Below are 24,133 nucleotides of genomic sequence, written 5' to 3'. Positions count from 1 at the left end.
CCGTCTTGCCTTAATGCAGAAACAGTTTGTTGTCGGATAACCACTTACTGACTTTAGTCATTCCGCAGCTTAGGGTGTTTTCAACAATCTCCTTATTCTTATGTGAAACCAAGAGGGCAGAATCATCAGCATACAGGAACAGAGGGCATGAACAGGCAGAATCCATGTCATTTATGTGAGCAAAAAAAAAGCAAAGGCCCCAAAATGCTCCCCTGGAGGACACCACAGTTTATCTCTTTAGCATAAGACAGTGTCCAGGCTACATCCACCCTTTGGACCCTATCAGATAGGTATAACTTCACCCATAATAAGGAGTTAGTGCAAAAATCAATTGCTTTCAGTTTGTACAACAAAATATCATGGTTTACAGTATCAAATGCTTTTCTGTCAAGTATAGTAAACAGGTATCGGTAGAATAAGATTGTCTAAAAACCTGACTGAAGGTCATATAAAATGTCATGGTCATCATTGTACTTTATGATCTGTTCATGGAGTGATTTTTCAAAAACCTTTGACAACACACCCAAGATTGACACTGGTCTGTAGTTCCCTTGTTCAACTTTGCTTCCTTTCTTGAATAAAGGAACTCTTCGACCCGTGATACCTTTCATGTTGAATGGAAAGGTTGATGATGTGTGTTACATAAGGTCCGATACAATCAGTAGCATCACTCAGGAATCTAGCTGGGATGTTATCCAGTCCTGTGGCTTTCTGTTTGTCTAGATCTTCAAGCATCTTTGATGTTTTGTGGATACGGGTCCTGGTCATGTGAGGAAAAATACCATGATTTTCAATAACAACAATCAAGATTGAACTTGCAGGCAAATGATCACAGGCCAGTGAGCTACATTTTTATGACTGTCCTGAAAGAAAACCTACTGCATTGTATGAATCAAAATGAGTCTCATCAGGTACTGCAGAACTAAATCTTTGCCACAAACCTCTGATAGCAACACCGACAACCATAAGACTAGAGAATGCATTGTTCTCTAAATGTATTTTAACCTAGAAAGACTTCCTACCTCTGACAGTGAACAAAGTGATCAACAAAGCCAGGATATACTTATTGTAAGTTAGTCTTAGCCAGAGTTTGTTAAATGATTAAAATGTCATGTTAATTCAATGGTGTCCGTGTGTCTGTATATATCTGTGTGTCTGTATATATCTATGTGCACTGTGTGTGAGTACTAACGATGTCAGAGCATGCATGCAAGTCTGTGTAGAAAATATGTGTACCCATATGGTCTTCGTGGGGCGGAGGGGTGTGGTGGGGTGTGAGAGAGTCAGCTCAACTATTCAACTATAATTTCTGCATGCAACCACATTTGCAGCAAACAGACGCTCTCTCTGGAACTGAACACAGTCTCACATGTGTTCTAGGGTTCCTATCTGGGCAGGGAGCCACTGGGAAGGGTTACAGGGTGGAGGAGCTCTTCCTCTGATGTATTTTTCAGCTACGGGCAGTGGTGGACCCGTGGAATTGTTAAATTAGTACCTGCGCTGTTGCGTAATAAGCAAGCCAAATCAGACGCAAGCCAGATGTTTTGGGTGCAAGATTAACAGCGTCATGTTATGTATGGCTGAGCGATATATAGAATTCAATCCAATGTATGTTTCAGTGCGATGTTCCAAATGCCTGTATCGCAAGAATCAATATGTTTATTTTATTTTTATGTGCACCTTCCCACTCACACACAGACACCAAGCCCCTCCCCCTGTCACTCACAACAACAACAATGAAAGATAACTGCTTGTTGTCAGAGGGGAAGAAGTTTAAACTCGCTATTTACACGAGGTTTGGTCCAACAGAAACGCTTAGAGACATTTTACTGTAATAGATGAGAAATTAACCTTTAAAAAAAAATATACCTTTGTCTCAACTCCCAAAATGAAGAACAGAGCAGACCCTATTAAAACGAGAGAATCAATATTCATTGATAGTTTCAAATTAATGCTCAGTTTGTTGTGCGCAGAATCGTGGTACTGTTAGCAGCATTTCAGTGAACGTTGCATATACAGTTGAAGTCAGAAGTTTACATACACCTTAGACAAAAACATTTACTCCGTTTTTCACAATTCCTGACATTTATTCTTAGTAAAAATTCCCTGTTTTAGGTCAGTTAGGATCACCACTTTATTTTAAGAATGTCAAATGTCACAATAATATTAAAGAGAATTATTGATTTCAGCTTGTATTTCTTTCATCACATTCCCAGTGGGTCAGAAGTTTACATACACTCAATTAGTATTTGGTAGCAATGCCTTTAAATTGTTTACCTTGGGTCAAACATTTCGGGTAGCCTTCCACAAGCTTCCCACAATAAGTTGGGTGAATTTTGGCCCATTCCTCCTGACAGAGCTGGTGTCAGTTCAGAACATGCTTTTTCAGTTCTGCCCACAAATTTTCTATAGGATTGAGGTCAGGGCTTTGTGATGGCCACTCCAGTACCTTGACTTTGTTGTCCTTAAGCCATTTTGCCACAACTTTGGAAGTATGCTTGGGGTCATTGTTCCTTTGGAAGACCCATTTGCGACCAAGTTTTAACTTCCTGACTGATGTCTTGAAATGTTGCTTCAATATATCCACATACATTTCCTCCTTCATGATGCCATCTATTTTGTGAAGTGCACCAGTCCCTCCTGCAACAAAGCACCCCCACAACATGATGCTGCCACCCCCGGGCTTCACAGTTGGGATGGTGTTCTTCGGCTTGCAAGCCTCCTCCTTTTTCCTCCAAACATAACGATGGTCCTTACGGCCAAACACATTTGTCCCCATGTGAAGTTGCAAACCGTAGTCTGGCTTTTATATGGCGGGTTTGTAGCAGTGGCTGCTTCCTTGCTGAGTGGCCTTTCAGGTTATGTCGATATAGGACTTGTTTTACTGTGGATATAGATAATTTTGTACCCGTTTCTTCCAGCATCTTCACAAGGTCCTTTGCTGTTGTTCTGGGATTGATTTGCACTTTTCGCACCAAAGTACATTCATCTTCAGGAGACAGAACACGTCTCCTTCCTGAGCGGTATGACAGCTGCGTGGTCCCATGGTGTTCATACTTGCGCACTATTGTTTGTACAGATGAACGTGGTACCTTCAGCCGTTTGGAAATTCCTCCCAAGGATGAACCAGACTTGTGGAGGTCTAAAAAAAAAAAGAATTCTGAGGTCTTGGCTGATTTCTTTTGATTTTCCCATGATGTCAATTAAAGAGGCACTGAGTTTGAAGGTAGGCCTTGAAATACATCCACAGATACACCTCCAATTGACTCAAATGATGTCAATTAGCCTATCAGAAGCTTCTAAAGCCATGACATCATTTTCTGGAATTTTCCAAGCTGTTTAAAGGCACAATCAGCTTAGTGTAACTAAACGTCTGACCCACTGGAATTGTGATACAGTAAATTACAAGTGAAATAATCTGTCTGTAAACAATTGTTGGAAAAATTACTTGTGTCATGCACAAAGTAGATGTCCTAACCGACTTGCCAAAACTATAGTTTGTTAACAAGAAATGTGTGGAGTGGTTGAAAAACAAGCTTTAATGACTCCAACCTAAGTGTATGTAAACTTCCGACTTCAGCTGTTGGAGGTGGGACATCTATTTCTTGTTAGGAGGTGGCCAATGCATTGCAAATAGTTGTGCAATGCTTAAAACAGCGTTTGCATTCTAAAATGTAGGACGATTACATTACAAAGTAATTTAGTATTATTTGCCTGTGTTACCCTGTGGAGGCAGTCACAGTAACAGGTTATACTTGTTTTAAACTAGAAGTATGTCATTTTCGGCTCTGTTCGGCTTTGCATGACATTCATATGCAAAGCCGACCAGCCAGGCCGGTTCATCTGAAGTACTAGCATAACGATAACAAGCTAGTGTAATGCTTCCCAAAGGCCATCTCCATTTCAGAGCTTTAGCTGTGTAAACAAAAACGAAAATGTCAGACAGGAACCCAAGGCTCCATTAACCAACCTCTATTTCAAGCTCACCTGACAGCACTCCCGTCAACATGCCGCTGATCAAAGACAGGACTTGGTCAGCTGAGCCTCATATATATTGTCATATTGTATAATAGTCGCTAACCCTAGACAAGGATTTGCTTCTACACTTAGACTTATGATGACTTACGACAGGCACAAATGTCCTTACCACAGTAATAAGGAAAGCGTTAAATTGCATTTAATTTCAAACAAATCCATTGATAAGATTAAAATGATAGAGGATTATAGCCTTACATATTAAGATCTATAGTTTAGGTGTGTTAACACTAGCAACATAACACATTCATCAGAGTCATCTGATCTTCATTGCGATGTGTCATGGTCATTAAACATGTTATTTATTATCCTAGGGAGAAATTCTAGGGTTTACTTCCTTGGGAATACTGCTGGGGGGGACATTCAAAAGGTGCCTGCCATGACAGATGTCTGGCAATGGCCTTAGTGGGCTTTATGCAGACTATGTGTACAGGGCCAGAGAGTTCCCATGTTGTGTATAAACGAATGCTATGAAAGATAGCATGTTGAGGGAAACCAGAGCCAATAGAGCTTAAGTTAACTGTCATACGGCAGGGAATAGCCAAGCTACAAGTTGATGAGTAGTGTGAGGCTGAAGGCCTCTTTAGATGACTTCACCAGATAGGCCTCTCCTACCTAGCTCCAGTAGCCTATCCTCCTAGGGCCATCAGGAAGGGGACTGTTCTGAATCAACTACCATATAGTGCTAGAGATAACAAGATACAGACAAGCCAAAATCAATGCCTGAAAAATGATCAATTTCACTCCTAGACGTACAGAAATAGACATTTGAAGAAAAATATAGCAACAAAGACTCACACTTTTACTTATGTCACTGCTTATGTCTGTGCATTGCTACATGTCCAATTGTATTCTGTCCAGATGCGTTTTGATTTCTGTGGTAGCATATAAACAAACCCATTTCTCCTGTAGTCAAATAACACAAAACCACACAGATTTTGAGTACGGACAAAGAAGGCTCTTCGTACGATGCTTCCAGTTTCAGAATAAGATTTTGCTGCCTGGTAGTAGCTCGTTGCATAAACAAAGGAACTGCATAAACATTACTGAGGTAGGTTTCCTTGAATCAAGGTCTAAATATATTTTAATATGACCGTTTGTTTGATTCCATTTATAAGACCAAGAAAAGACACGGGTCTAGTTGGCTGGCCTTTTAAATCCCAAATTAATCTGAGTTTAACATTAAGCATACAGTTTATGGATCTTCCAGTATTTCCCTAATATGGTATTCCTTTTGAGGTAAAGCTGTAGTTCAGAAGAACAATTAGGTTACTCTCTTTCATTCCCCGGGGAAGAGTCTATTTGGGTCTATAAAGGCAAAGCCTAATGATCAGTACTACTATGTTAAATGTATTTTCTCTCCACAAAACAGCACCTGTTGCGCACCAATACACAGGATGACACTTAAGGTAGCAATAGCATGGGATGCAACATTTTGGACATTGTAAAAGAAAATACAGATTACAACGATACATTACAAGATGCGTCCATGCGACATTCATGGCTAGAGACAACAGCACGCAGCTTGCCATTTGAGGTCTAAAGATGTTCTGACCCAATCTAAAATGGGACTGGCAATGTCTCCATGCTCTGTGAGCTGCTCAGTGAAGTCGCCAGACCTGTCATTCAGAAAACCGTCTCAGAGCCTCCACCAAGGAACACTTTAGCCTCTGGGAGAATCCCCGCATTTATTCAGCATCCGCCTACTGACAGAAAATATTAAAAAGACGCAGTGAAAGTGCAGTAAAATACATGTTCATTTTCCCAACCATATTAGCACAGGCTCTACACAGGCCGATGGCTACTCAATTCATATGCCCTGTGGTTCAACTTAGCGACTCAAGCGGGTCATTCTGCGAATTGAGGCCTTTTGCATCGCTTTGATATTTTAAGTAGAAAGTAGTGCACAAATATTGAATTTTAAAAGCCCTTTAAGATAGACCACGTACAACATTTCTAAACGGGCTTGTTGACCTACTTAACCCCTAACCTCCTCCAAGTTTTCACCATCATTGTAAAGCACTAGTAATATTGTTGCTTTAACAAAGTCATTTCTGGAGGTTATTTATTTCATGCGATTAGTGATTCATAAATAAAAAATAAATAAAAGTAAAAAACTGTCCCTCATGTTAACGTCAACCGTGTTACATGAACTGAACTCTCGTTTTATTATGGTGAAACTATTCCTCTTTAAATATATATTTTTTAAAGAAACAAACATTTAAATAGTTAAATCAGTATAAAAGCAGGTGAGATGGTTCTATTCTTTTTGACCATTTTCTGGTGTTTTGTGGTGGAAAACTGAGCGGGTTGGGCTTAACAAGTCAACCCTGTTACCCACAGAAAGAAATGTTTAAAAAAAATGTTTTGTTAAGAATTGCATTTAATTGCCTCTCCCTGTTGGAAACAACAAGCTTCCATTCCTCCTGTCACTATTACGGTCAAACCTGTTACTTAATTTGGCACTTACTACAAGCATTTCGCTACACCCAAAAGCATTTTGCTACACTCGCATTAACATCTGCTAACCATGTGTATGTGACAAATAAAATTTGATTTGACTACAGTCATTTTTATTTATTCTCTTGAAATGGGAAAACATGTTTTTTTATTAAATTGATGTGCTCTTTATGACAGAATGTTAAAATTATAAGATTATATATATATATATATATATTTTTTTTTTTTACAAAGTTACACTACTCAAGAGACTCTTCGTGGAACAACCCAAATGACAAAGGACAGAATTGTTACTGTGGCCGTGGCATGCAGACTGAATTAAATTATGACAAGAGAATAGAGTGCCTCACCATCTACAATCTATCTATTTGACTCAAGGAATCAATTCAGGTTCTACAAGGATAATGACTGCTGCATTGTTATACATTAATACTATAATTAGATTTTATGAAGGGGACAATCATCATTCGTTTTATTTAGAGTCGACATACTAAACCATGTAAATACCACCCTACAGTTCTGTTGGCTTGCCTCTAAAGCTAAGCAGGATTGGGCCTGGCTGATCCCGAGACGGGAGACTAAATGCTGCTGGAATAGTCTCAAACAGTTTCCTTCATACCTTCTAGCCCCATGACCAATGCCAGGGTAGTGGTCACGAGATTGTCACTGGTCACAAGGGAAAGGACACCCGAGATAGAAGATATTCAAGACTACAGGGACAACCAACTTGGTTGCCCTCTTTATACAAGAGCAAACAATCCCCTTCATGTCTACAATTGAGCAGAATATAAATCTGTTAAATAAGGTAATGGTATTTTATAGGTGGCCGCCAATCTCCCTGCCAGCCCTGATCTTTTAAAGCTTTTTCACTAAATTACCTCCGACCCAGACAAATTAGGGTTTATCGGGCAAGTGGATGGCTTGTGTCTATCCCCTCAGTGAAAACATAGCGACTGGAAGCCCCCTTTGTCGTCACACTCCACTTATTCAATCCAGGCTGGAGAGAGGGAGGGCAGGCCAGACAAAAACAAGCAATTAGCAGAAGGAGGAGGCCGAGACACAGGGCCTCTCAATAGGGGTCTATTGATGTGCAAAACGATCTGGTGGCGGCCTGCATAAGTGTGGCAACCATGTCAGAGGACCACATAGGCAGTGGATGGCAGATTAAAGTAGTGAGACCAGACTGAAAGGATGAGAAAAGGCAGCTAAACTGAGACGAGAGGAAAATGATTGCACAACGAAAGTAGGCTAAGCTCTGAATCGCTATTCACATCATGAAGAAGTAGTCTCCTAAACCACACCCACCTTGGGGGAAGTTAACTGCCATTGGCCATCTTTGCCCATTCAACATAACTACGTAAATCTAGGCTATTACTTCTAAACAAAACAATTTTGGGGGTTCCCATATGGTTACAATGTTTTGGTTATTGCTTGAACAGTCGCTAAGATTATATTTTGTTGTGATCGTTGAGGGTTTATCGGGCAAGTGGATGCCTATTTCTATTATGCCTATTAAATACCTATTTCAGATGCAGCAGTTGTTAGCTAGAATGCTAACACTCACCGACATGGGCTTCTAGCAAAGCTAGCCAAAGAGCATTTTACTGGTTGTAGTTGAAGTGATTCAAGTTTAATGCAGTTGATTGGCGACGATTACAAAAACATTATATTAAGCAGGATATTGAAACCTTTACAATCCAATTATAATCCAAAAGTAGTGTGAAACGCACTCATAAGCAACATGTAAATGTAGGCTTTTCTTTGCTTGTGGTTTATGAGAACTCCCCCGTGTTTCCCCCCCCCAGTGGGGAAATTGTGAATAGCGACCCGGAGTATTAAACCCAAGCTAGCAACATAGCTCATTTTCAACTGTGGCCCATGTTCAGAAGATAAATCATGACAATCCTGACAATAATACCAAAAAGGAAACTCCGGTCGCTACGTACCACCAACTCGGAGAACATGCCGTCCAGCTCATCATAGCCTGGCATGGGCAGTGAAGGCTCCATGGTCTGCAGGGCGAAGTCCTCACGCAGCTGGTAGGTGATCTCTGGGTGGTCGCTGCCACTCTGGAAGCAGCAGAAGATGAAGGAGATTCCGGCGCCACCGCCACCACCACGCTTCCGGGGTGCCATGGCTACCGCTGCTGCGGCAGAGGGTTCAGGTTTGGGGGGAGAAGGGGGTGAGGCTCTTTCTGCAACACCTGCCTCCGCTACCTCAGTGTTTCAACTCCTTTAGAGAGCCCTGTGACGGTACAAAAATGGAGAAGATGGGGTCGGTTAAACAACACAATATCTAAACAATACAACATCCCTGGCTTACACAGCATGCATTGATTATAAGTAGGGCTAGGGTTTTTAGGCCAAATAATTTTTTCCTGTTAAGGAAAAAACTCCTAGTTAGCAAGGGCCAGAGATTTTCTGAGCCAAATCACAGAAAAATTGCCATAATTAAAAAGGCTTTCATTAGCTTGATAGAAACCTCACACTTAAAATGCAAATATTTAAAGAGGTGTCTGTTAATAAAAATCAAAGGGGTGGCACACTATCGCATTTCACTGGTTGTAAACGCACAGCCACTTGTATTGATTTACAACACAGGGTAAAAAGCAGATGGTAGTTGAAATCTAGACCCTCTCCCTCGGGAGCATCAGCTTTCCTTCCAGGATGTAATGATTGTGATCAATCAAATTTCAATCAAATCTATTTATAAAGCCCTTCTTACATCAACTGATGTCACACAGTGCTGTACAGAAACCCAACCTAAAACCCCAAACAAACAGCAAGCAATGCAGGTGTAGAAGCACGGTGGCTAGGCAAAAACTCCCTAGAAAGGCAGGAACCTAGGAAGAAACCTAGAGAGGAACCAGGCTCTGAGGGGTGGCCAGTCCTCTTCTGGCTGTGCCGGGTGGAGATTATAACAGTACATGGCCAAGATGTTCAAATGTTCACAGATGACCAGCAGGGTCAAATAATAATAATAATCACAGTGGTCAGTGCAGTCTAGAAGTTGCATCTGTTAACATGTTACCTTGCTATGCATGTGTAGAGGTCTAAAACAGTCAGTGAAGAGCATGAGAAACACCACAGACATATGGTTCATAAATGCATTTCAACCTCAGGCCTTCTGAGCACAGGTGCTATATAACTTAATCAAACCACAACAGCTGTTCAATGATAATGAAAATTCTAGAGATACGGTAATATCATGCACGTAATATGTCTATTAGTCATTTTTTATGGGGGGGAAAAAACAGAGACAATGTTGTGTAAGAAATATAAAATTGCATATGGTCAATTCTGTGGGAAAGTCAACTTGAGAATGCAAAAATAGTTGTTCATTTCCAAATGACACCACATTCATAATTATTTGTTTGAGTGTATGCTTTAGTCCACCAGTTTTAGTAAGACTTTTATTCGATGAATTTTGGTCATTACGGAGTAGGATGCCAAGTCTCAAATAAGGCTTTTCAGTCAATCATATTTCATGGCTTTTGGAAAGGACTCACAGAGCTTCTATTTATTTTATTTTTTCCCCCACTTGCAGCTGTCCCCCAGTGTTTGTTATGAAGTTGACATCATAATACTACATTGAACTGTCCTGAGTTTTATTGGAGAGTTCTACAGTCTTTTAGGAAAATGAAAAGTTGTTGTAAAACATGCACATTTCATCAGATCATCTTGAAACCTACTCTGTAAAACCAACTTCCATCAAGGTTTTATATGGTTTATAATTGGCATCTTTTCATTGTCAGTATCCTTTTTCAGCATTATGATAAAGTCACATCCATAACGGTTGTGGATTAGATGAATACGGATGCATGGTATTCTTGGCTGCAGATGCATGTGCATGCACCACACACTGTGTTCTTCTGAGAAATACTCTTCAGACTTCCAAAGAAGCAAATTGTTGATATCATGAAAAGTCTGTGTTCTAGGTAAGATTTTCTTAGAGAACACAGTATATGCCTAAATGCATTTCTCACACATGGCAGTAACTTAGTGATAGATTTTTTTGATAGAAAGGTGTTTATCCACAATCTGTGAATATTCCTTGATTGTGTTATTCTAAATTAAACACACCCAAAATATGCTGACTTCATCCATTGTCCCCAAAAGTGTATTGGCTGTGTAAGCATTTGTACAGTATATTGCCTCATTTGCATGTTTTATCGGAATATTTAAGAAAATGCATAATACATTTTTTTTTATTTTTTTTATCTAAAATGTGTGTCTACATTCAACTGTCCGAGGTCAATTTCGATGCATGTGAAGATAAGATGTTTTCACCCATTAGGGTACGGTGCCTTCCTGGCCTTATGCTATGTAGTATACTATTCTGGCTACCTGTAATAATGTTACCCTAAAGTACATTTTTAAAACATTCCAGATGACAACTAATCGATTTTAACCGCGAAATCAGACTATTTCAGACTGTCACATCCATAACAAAGAGCGTAACATCCATAACGATCGTAATAAAGTAATGATGGATATGACAATCTTTTCCTTCAAAATGGCTATGAATGTTTTAACCTAAGACTTACAAACTCAAGAGTTTGCTAATAAGTTAAGTCTCCCATAAAGTTTTTTTTTAATCCAACATGCTTATATTTAGGAGACAGTTTTTTGGAGTATACACTCCCCCCAAGGGGTACTATAGACACATACAACATTTTAATTTATGTTTTGTTAGTCCAATATGTGAGAAATTCAATTTGTGATTTTGCATGCAAAATGTCACATCCATAACGCTGGAATCGCCAATATAGGCAAAAAATATAATTTTCTTTATACTTCCATAGTATGCCTCCCCAAGTCCTCCAGAAAGCGATACGGGTCAGCTGTCTCAGCTACAATCTATGATAGCCCTTTGAGCTTGTAACAAGTTTCATTACCACTGTGCTACTGTCTCTTGCCATACACCAGTTTAGGATCAGAGATTTTATCACAGGGCGGGCCAAGACATGGGGCAGAGGTCACCGCCTCACTCAGAGCTGCTGAAATGTGCACATTTCAGAGACGCAGTCTTATGCCAGCAGAAGATGCTGGGTAAACAACACCTGGCTATATGGGCTCAAGCAATGCCTCACATAGCCCTGTACTTGCTCTGTGGGGACATGCACCCTGTGTAGCTTTACTGGGGTGGGTTGAGCCTATATTTCAGATACATTTTCCTGTACACGCACAGATGAGATTTTCCATTAAGAATTAAAGGATCACACCACCCCACAGTTCATCCAGTCAGCCAGTAAGTTCAAGTGGTGTAACACAGCAGGGTGATCCACAAGTGTAGCATTACCCAAGCAGAAGCAGGGAGTGCACACCTGTGCAGAGTGAGGGTATATAATGACAGAGGTGAGGGCAGCGGTATGGCGGTATGGTACCTCAGCCCAGCTGCTTAGCCTGAGGGCTGCGGACAATTGTTGTAAAAACATGGTAGGGTTTCACCTCACCTCAGTGAATGTGTCAGTGTAGCCAAGATAATGAGTTTGCAAGGACAAAGCATGGGGCAAGGAAAACATTTCAAGTTGTAGAAGGTGGAGTCCTGAGTGGTAAAGTTATACACAATAGAGTAAATGTAGGGTCTCGGAGGGAATCGCCCACATTTCCTCCGAGGTGGCCAGGGCTGTCCTGGCAAAGATGCCTGACAGACTTCTGGCCACACCACAGAGGCACAGCTGAACCTCAAATCTCAGCTAATCTGAAGCCGGAGAGAAATTCCCAGCTGCCTCTTCTTTAAAAAAAAACTGTCAGACTGCGCTCAGGCCGTGTCTAGACTTCACAGTTCATGCAGCTTTAGTATTCTGATCATGGAATCCCGAACGCGTCATGCATCTACACTTAAATATGTGTCCATTGTGTCCGGATTCCCTTTTCCTGTGCTATATTCAAATGCCAGTATGCATTCTACAAAACGGTGGAATAGGCAAAATATGATAACACAACAACTGATGGCAGTAGCTAACTACTGTAGCTAACTAGCTAGCAAGCAACGCTAAAGGGATTGCAAAGAAGTTAGCATAACTTTGGCCAAACAAAACAACTTTTTTTCTAAATATTAGCTAGCTGGCAAGCATTTGAGGCCAGCAAACACATTAATCACATGTATTTCTTCCAACATTATAATGAAAAGGTGCCTCTCGGTCCCAAAACACACATTTCTGGAGACTTGTGGGAGGAGTGCTGATGACGTCACCCACTGTATGTGTTTTTGGTAGCCAAATTGCATCCAGACGGAGAAGAAATCAGCACACAATGCATCCCTGACCGCGCCTTTTTCTTCCACGCCAAACTTGGTGCAAAACCACGCCCACGAGTAACAGAGTTCGGAGGTTCCCTGTGACAAAGTAAATGAGTGTGAGAAGAAGAAGAACGCTAGAGGGAATCCCTGTGAACAGGGAATCGGAGTTTGCTCGTGCCTGCCATGCCACGAACCAAGGGAGATGCACAGTTTCGCGGCCTCGTTTGAAATGATCTAAACAAAAGGCAAGCAACAACTGACTCTCTTTTTTATTTATTTACTTTACCTTTATTTAACCAGGAAGGCTAGTTGAGAACAATTCTCATTTGCAACTGCGACCTGGCCAAGATAAAGCATAGCAATACATACAACAACACAGAGTTACACATGCAATAAACAAAACATAGTCAATAATACAGTAGAACAAAAGAAAACAAAAAAGTCTATATACAGTGAGTGCAAATGTGGTAAGATAAGGGAGTTAAGGCAATAAATAGGCCATGGTGGCAAAGTAATTACAATATAGCAATTAAACACTGGAATGGGAGATGTGCAGAAGATGAATGTACAAGTAGAGATACTGAGGTGCAAAGGAGCAAGATAAATAAACAAATAAATACATACTGTATGGGGATGAGGTAGGTAGATAGATGGGCTGTTTACAGATGGGCTATGTACAGGTGCAGTGATCTATGAGCTGCTATGACAGCTGGTGCTTAAAGCTAGTGAGGGAGATATGAGACTCCAGCTTCAGAGATTTTTGCAGTTTGTTCAGTCATTGGCAGCAGAGAACTGGAAGGAAAGACGACCAAAGGAGGAATTGGCTTTGGGGGTGACCAGTGAGATATACCTGCTGGAGCGCGTGCTACGAGTGGGTGCTGCTATGGTGACCAGTGAGCTGAGAGAAGGCGGGGCTTTACCTAGCAGAGACTTGTAGATAACCTGTAGCCAGTGGGTTTGGCAACGAGTATGAAGCGAGGGCCAACCAACGAGAGCGTACAGGTCGCAATGGTGGGTAGTGTATGGGGCTTTGGTGACAAAACGGATGGCACTGTGATAGACTGCATCCAGTTTGCTGAGTAGAGTGTTGGAGGCTATTTTATAGATGACATCACCGAAGTCGAGGATCGGTAGGATGGTCAGATTTACGAGGGTATGTTTGGCAGCATGAGTGAAGGATGTTTGTTGCGATATAGGAAGTAGAGTCTGCAAGGAGAGTTTACAGTCTAACCAGACACCTAGGTATTTGTAGTTGTCCACGTATTCTAAGTCAGAGCCGTCCAGAGTAGTGATGCTGGACGGGTGAGCAGGTGCAGGCAGTGATCGGTTGAATAGCATGCATTTAGTTTTACTTGCGTTTAAGAGCAGTTGGAGGCCACAGAAGGAGAGTTGAAGCTCGTCTGGAGGTTAGTTAACACAGTGTCCAAAGAGGGGCAGAAGTATATAGAATAGTGTCATCTGCATAGAGGTGTACCAGAGAATCACCAGCAGCAAGAGCAACATCATTGATGTATACAGAGAAGAGAGTCGGCCTGAGGATTGAACCCTGTGGCACCCCCATAGAGACTGCCAGATGTCCGGACAACAGGCCCTCCGATTTGACACACTGAGCTCTATCAGAGAAGTAGTTGGTAAACCACAGTAATGTATCTTATCGATGGCGGTTATGATGTCTTTTAGGACCTTGAGCGTGGCTGAGGTGCACCCATGACAAGCTCTGAAACCAGATTGCATAGCGGAGAAGGTACGGTGGGATTCGAAATGGTCGGTAATCTGTTTGTTAACTTGGCTTTCGAAGACCTTAGAAAGACAGGGTAGGATAGATATAGGTCTGTAGCAGTTTTGGGTCTAGAGTAACACTCCCTTTGAAGAGGGGAATGACCGCGGCAGTTTTCCAATCTTTGGGAATCTCAGACGATATGAAAGAGAGGTTGAACAGGCTAGTAATAGGGGTTGCAACAATAATTAATAATAATTTTAATTTTAAAAAGAGAGGATCCAGATTGTCTAGCCTGGTTGATTTGTAGGGGTCCAGATTTTGCAGCTCTTTCAGAACATCAGCTATCTGGATTTGGGTAAAGGAGAAATGGTGGGGGCTTTGGCGGGTTGCTGTGGAGGGTGCTGGGCAGTAGGGGTAGCCAGGTGGAAAGCATGGCTAGCCGTAGAGAAATGCTTATTGAAATTCTCAATTATAGTGGATTTATCGTGGTGACAGTGTTTCCTAGCCTCAGCGCAGTGGGCAGCTGGGAGGAGGTGCTCTTATTCTCCATGGACTTTACAGTGTCTCAGAACTTTTTTGAGTTAGTAGTACAGGATGCAAATTTCGGTTTGAAAAAGCTAGCCTTAGCTTTCCTAACTGCCTGTGTATATTTGTTCCTAACTTCCCTGAAAAGTTGCATATCATGGGAGCTATTCGATGCTAATGCAGAACCCCACAGGATATTTTTGTGCTGGTCAAGCGCCGACAGGTCTGGAGTGAACCAAGAACTATATCTATTCCTAGTTCTACATTTTTTGAATGGGGCATGCTTATTTAAGATGGTGAAGAAGGCACTTTTAAAGAATAGCCAGGCATCATCTACTGACGGGATGAGGTCAATGTCATTCCAGGATACCCCGGCTAGGTCAATTAGAAAGGCCTGCTCACATAAGTGTTTTAGGGAGCGTTTTACAGTGATGAGGGGTGGTCGTTTGGTCGGAGACCCAATACGGATGCAGACAATGAGGCAGTGATCGCTGAGATCTTGATTGAGGGCGAGTTAGTTTGGATGACATCTATGAGGGTGCCCGTGTTTACGGATTTGGAGTTGTACCTGGTAGGTTCATTGATAATTTGTGTGAGATTGAGGGTATCAAGCTTGGATTGTAGGATGGCTGGGGTGTTAAGCATGTCCCAGTTTAGGTCACCTAGTAGCACGAGCTCAGATGATAAATGGGGGGCAATCAATTCACATATGGTATCGAGGGCACAGCTGGGGACAGAGGGAGATCTATAGCAAGCGGCAAAAGTGAGAGACTTGTTTCTGGAAAGTTGAATTTTTAGAAGTAGAAGCTCAAATTGTTTGGGTACAGACTTGGATAGTAATACAGAACTCTGCAGGTTATCTTTGCAGTAGATTGCAACACCGCCCACTTTGGCAGTTCTATCTTGGCGGAAAATGTTATAGTTAGCAATGGCGATTAAGGTTTTTGGTGGTTTTCCTAAGCCAGGATTCAGACACGACTAAGACATCCGGGTTGGCAGAGTGTGCTAAAGCAGTGAGTAAAACAAACTTAAGGAGTAGGTTTCTAATGTCAACATGCATGAAACCAAGGCTTTTACGGTTACAAAAGTCAACAAATGAGAGCACCTGGGGAGTGGAGCTAGGCACTGCAGGGTGTGGATTAACCTCTACATCACCAGAGGAACAGAGGAGAAGTAGGATAAGGGTACGACTAAATGCTATACGAACTGGCTGTCTAGCACATTCAGAACAGAGAGTAAAAGGAGCAGGTTTCTGGGCACGATAGCATAGATTCAAGGCATAGTATACATAGTGTAGATAGCTAACATTACATGATTGTCATTAATAGTGAATCAATGAAGCTAGCTATGCAGCATCTCTTTTAGTTGTCATCTAGCAAATGTCATGTAGCTAAGTATCTCAATAGACCTTTCGTAAACACTTAGATAACCACACTAAGCTAACGCTAGATGATGCACACTACTAGACAGCTTCAGCCCAATCGGCGTTGTAAGATAGAGATAACACTTTGGTATAAATCACAGCTTACTTACCTCCAGAAAACAATGCCACTGCTATCCATTTGATCAGGCTGCCTGCAATTACTCACTAAAAAGCTACATAGTTTAATGCAACTTCAAATCCAAATTCGGGAAAATGCTATGTTTTGGTGGGGATTCCGTCTCTAGCGCACCTTTACTTCTCACAGGGAACAACCAAACTCTGACCAGCACGGCTTTGAATGTTGCCAGGTTTCTCGTGGGAGTGGTTTTGCCACAAGTTTGGCGTGGATAAAAAGGACGCTCTCTGACCTCCTGAAGTGGTCAAGGTGGTCAGCCAGATCTTAACTCGAGACCAGAAAGCAACTTTTTTTGCGTCTACACCTGTCTTTTCAATGTGATCTTAGCATTCTGATAGCTGAAGCCACATGATAAGTATCAAGTGTAGACATGACCTGTCTACACTTGATCCTGTGATCTTTAAGTGAAAAGAGTAAGCACCTTTGCATAATGTCACATATTAGAGCACTCAGAATTTTTGTACACATTCTTAGCAGAGATTGAACAACAACAAAAATAGAAAAAACATTCCTTATGTACATGTGATTGTGAATGCAAATCGGTCTCATTCAAGCAATGAGGGATGCTAAAATATTGCTGAGGGATAAGACAAAGTTCACCAATGTCGACAAGTGTTCAAACACAACCCCTCCTTTTGGGGCAGTCCACCACAGAACGACCAGCTGTGATCTAGCTGTGCATCTCTCGATACTCCAACAGGGTTGTGTGGAACATCCTGACACAGATACTGCCCAATACCAGTGGGAGAAAAGAAATCTGTTCTGGCCACCACCCGAACTGTGCAAGCAGTCAAGGGTCACCATGCTTTCCTGCCCGCAGCACAGCAGCATCAAAACATGGCCAAAACATGCGGTGAACGAGCGAGAGATCTGTCAGCAGCTGTCTCTAGTCCCTACTGGACCTCCGTGATCAAGCACTTCAATCCAGCAGCAAAAAGTGTTGCCCTGAACGATTGCTGCAACAACAAACTGTAATTTATTGTTGAGTACAAGTGCAGTGCACAGGTGCATGTTTGAAGCAGACTCAAATCCAAATGTGAGCAAGCTGGACTCTTAAAGCCAGAGCAAAGCATCTGGAAATGATTCCTATTATCCCTTTGTATAGTCTTTGGTGCATTTAGACATTCTACCATCTCCATCCCTGTGGAAGCTATATTTGCTCCAGAGTCTTGGACTCCCGGTCCTCTTGGCTGAACTTATGACTTGTGATAATGTGGTTTGACCAAAAGGGGTGGTTTGGAGAAATGGTTTTGTGGTACCACCTCATTGGTACTGAGCAGTTCAGAAACACATCTGACAATCACACAAAAAACACAGTACTATTGAGTCTGCCAAAACAATAATCTGTGTGAGGAGACTAAGACACATAAATTGAGTAGGACAAGCTCAACGATGACAGCGCTCCAGAGTGCGACCATTTTGCAACCCTTTCACTTGACTGGGCGAGTTCGATAGGCTATAGCCTAAAGTTTTAAATATACTACACATCGAAACATAAGGAATTGTTTTTTTGTCATTTGTTATAGTTAGTCTTTAGGGACACGCAACTCTGGCTCATTTGACCAATATCGCTAGTTTATTTTTCACATCCAGTTTTATAAACTTTATTTCCACAGGGAAAATGATCACATTCCTTAGCAAAGAGGTCCTTAAATCAACAATTTGAACTGCCCCAGAGGCACCATAACATCAAGTTGCAGGGAACTCTGTCAATCATTCCATACATGGGGTGCAAAGAAACTGAAAGCAGATTTACCTTACTCAATAGAGATCTCTAGAGTGAGCCATCCCTGAGACCAGGTCTAGTAGTTTGTACATCTGTAGGTTAACAATGAAGTAAAGTACGATGGAGGTTTGTGCAAAAGGGCTATATTAACAAAAAGTGTGCAATGCATCTATGTACAAGACTTCAAAAGAGGCCCAGCCTACTTTCTGATACAGAATGCAGTGATGTGTACTGAACTTGTTGCACGTAATGAAGCGTATTGCGCCATAATTAACTGCGTCCAATGGCTTCAATACAGTTGCAGCTGCATTCATATAGACCAGGGGTGTCAAACTACATTTTGCCCCAGGGGGCTGCATTCATATAGACCAGGGGTGTCAAACTACATTTTGCCCCAGGGGGCTGCATTCATATAGACTAGGGGTGTCAAACTACATTTTGCCCCAGGGGGCTGCATTCATATAGACTAGGGGTGTCAAACTACATTTTGCCCCAGGGGCTGCATTCATATAGACCAGGGGTGTCAAACTACATTTTGCCCCAGGGGGCTGCATTCATATAGACCAGGGGTGTCAAACTACATTTTGCCCCAGGGGGCTGCATTCATATAGACTAGGGGTGTCAAACTACATTTTGCCCCAGGGGGCTGCATTCATATAGACCAGGGGTGTCAAACTACATTTTGCCCCAGGGGGCTGCATTCATATAGACCAGGGGTGTCAAACTACATTTTGCCCCAGGGGGCTGCATTCTTTCATCAATGAGTTCTGGAAGGCCACACTGATAATTGGTTACATTTCCTCGCCATCCAAATTTGCAAAACATGGAGAACTATCCATTGTTTTGGAATTTTCTTTTCTCCCGACTGTCTAGTTTAATTCCAGTGATTATTAGCAAGCTGGACACAGTCAATAAACTGTATAAATGTAGGTTCATTATCAATATTAGACACCCCTGATATAGACGATATCGTCATAGACTATAACTGTTATGAATGTCTACAATTATTTTTCCCCCCATGACATTGATGTCACTGGCTACGCCAGGTCAAGGGTTTATTTCTCCATTTCGTTCTACTCTCAGATCTGAACGAGTCTCTTACATCCAAATGGGCATGGGTCTTCTGGGGTCTGCTTTCCATTGGCTTTTTTGGACCTCTAGCTGGGAGACCTTGTGAGTTTTAAAGAGTGTGAGTGCAAAAGCAGGAGAGTGTGAAGAATTGTGGGAGAATGTGGGGGTGGGGGAATGTAATAAAGGGAGTGTGAAACGAAGGAGGGAGAGAGAGTGTGTGCACCAGATTAGCAGTAATGTCACCGTAAACCTCAAAGGGTTTGCATGTTTACAGTCATTTCATTAACCTGACTCTGGCCTCTGAACTTGCCCCTCTATAAGGTTGTATGTGAAGCTGTCAAGTCCCCCTCCCCCTCCCATTGGCTTGTCAAGACAGGATCACATTCCACTCATATTTTGGAGGGCTCAATGACCCTGAACAACATCAACACAACCTACCAGCTACACTCACCTCATATTACTAGTTCTCCCACACTCGACCACATTATTACTTGCAATAATATCGCTCTCTTCAATACATGCACACAAAAACACAATTCCACAAACTAACCAAAAACTCTAATTCTTATTCTGATAGGCAAGTCTACTCCTGGCTTGGTGCGGAGTTCCTGTGTAGAGTAGCATCAAATCTTTGTAGCTTGAGACAAGGGCACATTACATGCAGTACTTGTATCCGATATTAAGCCCAAGAAGCCTTCACCTATATTAGGTCTTGCAGAGAAAAAACAAACAGAAGAGAAGAGCCCTAAACGTGGGTGGTGCGCACGTTCCTAAACCATGTACCTGACTAAAGAAGGTGATGGATGAATGTGGACAGAGGTGTATCATCGCTGGCAGTCTGTAGGCAACCCCACAAAGGAGGCCTGCTGTGCTGCACACATCAAACGAGAGCTGGCACCTTCACTCCAGTGGCCTCCCTCCCTTCTGGCTCCCGCTCTCACATAACCAACCCTCTTCTCGCTCTCCTCTTTCATCACGCTCTCACTTGCCTCTTCCCTCTCCCTCGATCCCCTTCCTCTCTCCCTTGCATCGCTCAGTTTCTTTGAGATGTTCTGCTTTATCTCTTGGCATGCTCAAGCTTCAAAGACTGTGCCAGATAATCTTTATGGGTAGAAACAAGGAGAGGAGGACTGTCTCCATATCACTTATAACCAACCGTTCCTTCCATTCCATCATGAGCGCACAGCCCTATTAGAGTATGTTCAAAACTCAGTCTCCTCTCATCCCTTCTCTGGACCAGTAACTGATCTTTGATTCATTAATCCAGTCAGGTCCGACGATTAGGCTACCGTCGGGAAAAGGGGAAGTAAGAGTGCATTTTCAATAACGGTTGGAATCCCTCATGGGGCATCGAGAGATTAAATGGCATCCCATTTGCGCCTCTTTCCACAAGACATGTCATGACATCACGTTGACTTTGGCTCACTCAACATGCACTTCTGCTTGCAATTCAATCTGAAGGTGAACACAAAAATCAATGGCTTGGCTAGTGGCTACAGCGTTGGTGACACAGAAAAGTATCACTTGAGTCCAGCACAAGGAAATAACGTTGTGGATACGGTTCGAAATGACACAATTTCATGTCCACAACATCTAAAGACCTGCATCACTAGCCTATACTAAGAGCGTTGCCCTTTCTAGAAGGCCATATTTGGGTGTTTTTGGAGCTTTTATCCATGTCCTGGCAATGCAGAATGAGCATGAGGAATCGATCGCTGGTTGGGGTAAGTTTCTCAAAACCATGTGAACTCACCCAAAAAGTGTCTGGGACAGTGTTTCCATTAGCCGTTAATAGCCGGCTTTTTGCCAATAAAAAAAAAAACAACAGAAAAAAAACAATTTAAAAAATTGAGGCCAGCCAAATGCGAAAATGCATTTTAGCCCATTCATTGATTGGAATACGAGTCGATGAAGCATAAGAGCTGCTGCTTCAGCTCATCAAAACAGCTTGTTTGTTGCTGATGGAGTGAAATGTGCTTTTATAAGCCCAATCATTGCGCAACAATTTGAAATGCAATCACATCTTAACAGTTTATGGCCACGATTTTTATTTCTCTAAATGGTAATTGAAGCACACTTTCCATTCGCCATTCAAAAGCAGGCTTCAGCATGTCACACCACTTTGCAATGAGCTGGATGCAGTATACATTTTGAAAACATACTTTAAAAAAAATGTGAAACCTGACTACTTTATTGTGAGGCATGTCTTACCTTGCTTCAAAGTAGCCTAGCCAAAATCCAACCAAACATGCAGGCAATTATTTTATCAAATACGTCCATTTGCCATTGAAGCCTGTAGCTAATTCTCTCATGTTCTATTGGTTTTCAAATCAACTTTCTTTCATTGTCCAGAAGGCAAAGACACAATCCTAGTCATTTTAGCAAACCATGCCTGTTGTTGCACTTTCAGATCTCCTCTCTTTCTAAATTTCTAATTGATATTTTCATCTCCATCTCATGAAACAGCTTGCATATGTGGTGCCCCCAATGGTGTTTTCCTGCTAATTGCGGGAACATTTGCACGTAACCTACTGCCTTGTGTACATTGCTGCGCTTATAATATTAAGAAATAGTTTGTCAACATTTTAAGCTAAACGTTCTGATCTGTTGCATGAACACCATTGCTTTTTAATGTTTTTGGGATGTAGGCCAACAGGTTGTATGAATGTGGGATCTATTGTCCCACAACTGTCCCAGTCTGTTTGGAATAGGCTATTTCTTTCTGTCATTCTGAGCACCGTGGGTGGACGCCATAATCAGGTTACGCACCCAATGCATATGAGTCCGGTAAATTTGGTTGGAAAAATATTAACTTTTCCTTTAATAAAGCAACAAACTGTACACCTAATACGGATATAACCCTAGACTTCTGACTCAAACAACTGTAAATGCATAAGCTATAACACTATGTACTACGTTACTACATTAACAGCAATTTGGTCCGCTTTAAAGGGGACTAAACCCGATTTTGCAGAGTATAACATAATTGCACACGTGAGCTTCTTGCGAGTGTATGACAAGCCCCGAACACAAAAGTAACAGAGTTCTTATGAAAGTGTTTGTGTGTGTGTTGATGTGACAGGAGAGCAGTGTCTCTGAAGTGTGAATGTCACATGGGCGAAAGCCCAAGGTGTTCATGGGAGTGGCGTCTGAGATCCTTCTCAGATTACTGGATTAACAAAGAGAGAAGGACAGATGAGAAAGGAAGGAAGTTTTGCTTGGAATTGACTTTGGCTAGTGTTAAGTGAATCACTGACTGTTGGGAAAAACACATTTGGGTAAATGGCTTAAGGTCGTCTTTAACCGAGAACACATCAATGGGGCGACAGTTCAGTCATCAACACTTAGTGTTATGACCTAGGACGAGAAAATGCATTTATTTCACTGGCCAATGGTTCTAAACTCCACAATTGTATATAGTCAAGGCTGGACTAGGCAGCTGTAGTACACTGAAAAGTTACCTAGGGACTGAAACTGCAGAGTACAGTATGTGATCATATCTAGGAGGTGAAGAACAATAATATGAAGACCCATTACAACAACAAACAAAAAAAAAATAGGCTTTTTAAAACAGCAAATTACTGCAGTAAAAAAAAAAATGTTGGACAGTGTTTGTAGCATACTGCAGTTATACTGCACTCTAACTGCAAACTTATTTGTAAGGGAAGGAACTCCCTTACAAACAGGGAGTTTGTAAGTGAGCTGAGCTCCAAAACGAATGTATGTCGTATGGTCTGAGCTTGTGTTCCACATGGAGACCTCTGTACAGTGAGTGGTGAAGTATCAAACTGGTTACAGAGTATGTTTATTTGAGTATAAAGCCAACCCTAGTCTTTCCCCTTAGAGAGCCATGGTAAGGACAGTGCATTCGCACACTGTGGTCACACAGCATGAGTGAAAGACAAATCAGGTTCTCGGGTAAACTCAACACGGGTCAAATTCCACACTCCCTCCTGACTGGGGCAATTGAGGGAGTGAGGATAAAAGAGCTGGCTGAAAGACGGGCAGGGTTGTCAATCTCAACAAGACATGTCATCCACCCCCCAGTCTAAACTTCACTGCGATGAGTTTGCATTCTTCCCCAGGTCGACCTTCAAATTGAGGTTAAAGAAATGGTAAGCATTTGGTACAGAGGTCTAACTGCTTTGATAGTAAACCTGGCCTGAAGTGCTCTGGTGACTCCCCAAATATGATTCATATTAGGGATGATCGGGTTATTAGAATATTCAAATTGATATTAGTACTCAAACACTTGTGTGAGTAATATGTTAAAAAATGTTAAACACTAAAAAGGCTTTTTCTAAATTAAATTGAAATAACCATGTGACATTGTTACATACAAGGTAGTCTCGTGTTTTGGAGAATTTTGTATTGCAAAAACGGTTTAAATGGTCCACTGGCTCCCCGCAGCAAAATTTGTATTGGATGTTACATTTCAAGAACCCGCCCGTAGAAGAGGTGCTGGGTGTTATGTGCGTCACAAAATCTGGAAGATTGTCCTTACAAAAACAAAATAATTGGCAGTGGGAGAACATATTCAAGTGAATACATTTTTTTAAACGTAAAAACAAGATGTATTATTAGCTAGCTGGCTACAGTAGGCCACTTACTAAGCTAACTCAACTGAGCTGCTAGCTAGCTCAGTTGAGCTATACACACGGTTTAGATACGTGAATTAAATGTCATCAGCTAGCTAATAGGTAGATATTTTTGATGTAATCATTGTAAATGATAAACAGTCTCTAAATTCATTTGTAGATAACAGCCATCTAAAAAGGGTGAGATTGCAACTCC

The 24,133-nt window shown here is 41.7% G+C and overlaps 1 protein-coding gene across 5 annotated transcripts in view; it reads right to left on the bottom strand.

Annotated features, from left to right (window-relative positions):
- Window positions 1-24,133, bottom strand: part of LOC112250414 (disheveled-associated activator of morphogenesis 1-like) — a 115,487-nt gene that overhangs the window by 54,822 nt on the left and 36,532 nt on the right. For all 5 annotated transcript variants that reach the window (XM_024420531.2, XM_042321767.1, XM_042321766.1 and 2 more), the window contains one exon: window positions 8,442-8,739. In XM_024420531.2, coding sequence (XP_024276299.2) covers window positions 8,442-8,630 — 189 coding nt within the window. In that variant the 5' untranslated portion in view covers window positions 8,631-8,739. The remainder of the gene's footprint in view (window positions 1-8,441; window positions 8,740-24,133) is intronic.

The sequence above is a fragment of the Oncorhynchus tshawytscha genome, linkage group LG05 (genome assembly GCF_018296145.1).
Source record: "Oncorhynchus tshawytscha isolate Ot180627B linkage group LG05, Otsh_v2.0, whole genome shotgun sequence".
NCBI lineage: Eukaryota > Metazoa > Chordata > Actinopteri > Salmoniformes > Salmonidae > Oncorhynchus > Oncorhynchus tshawytscha.
The sequence above is the reverse complement of the archived record's forward strand: the minus strand, read 5'-3'. Positions and strand labels throughout refer to the sequence as shown.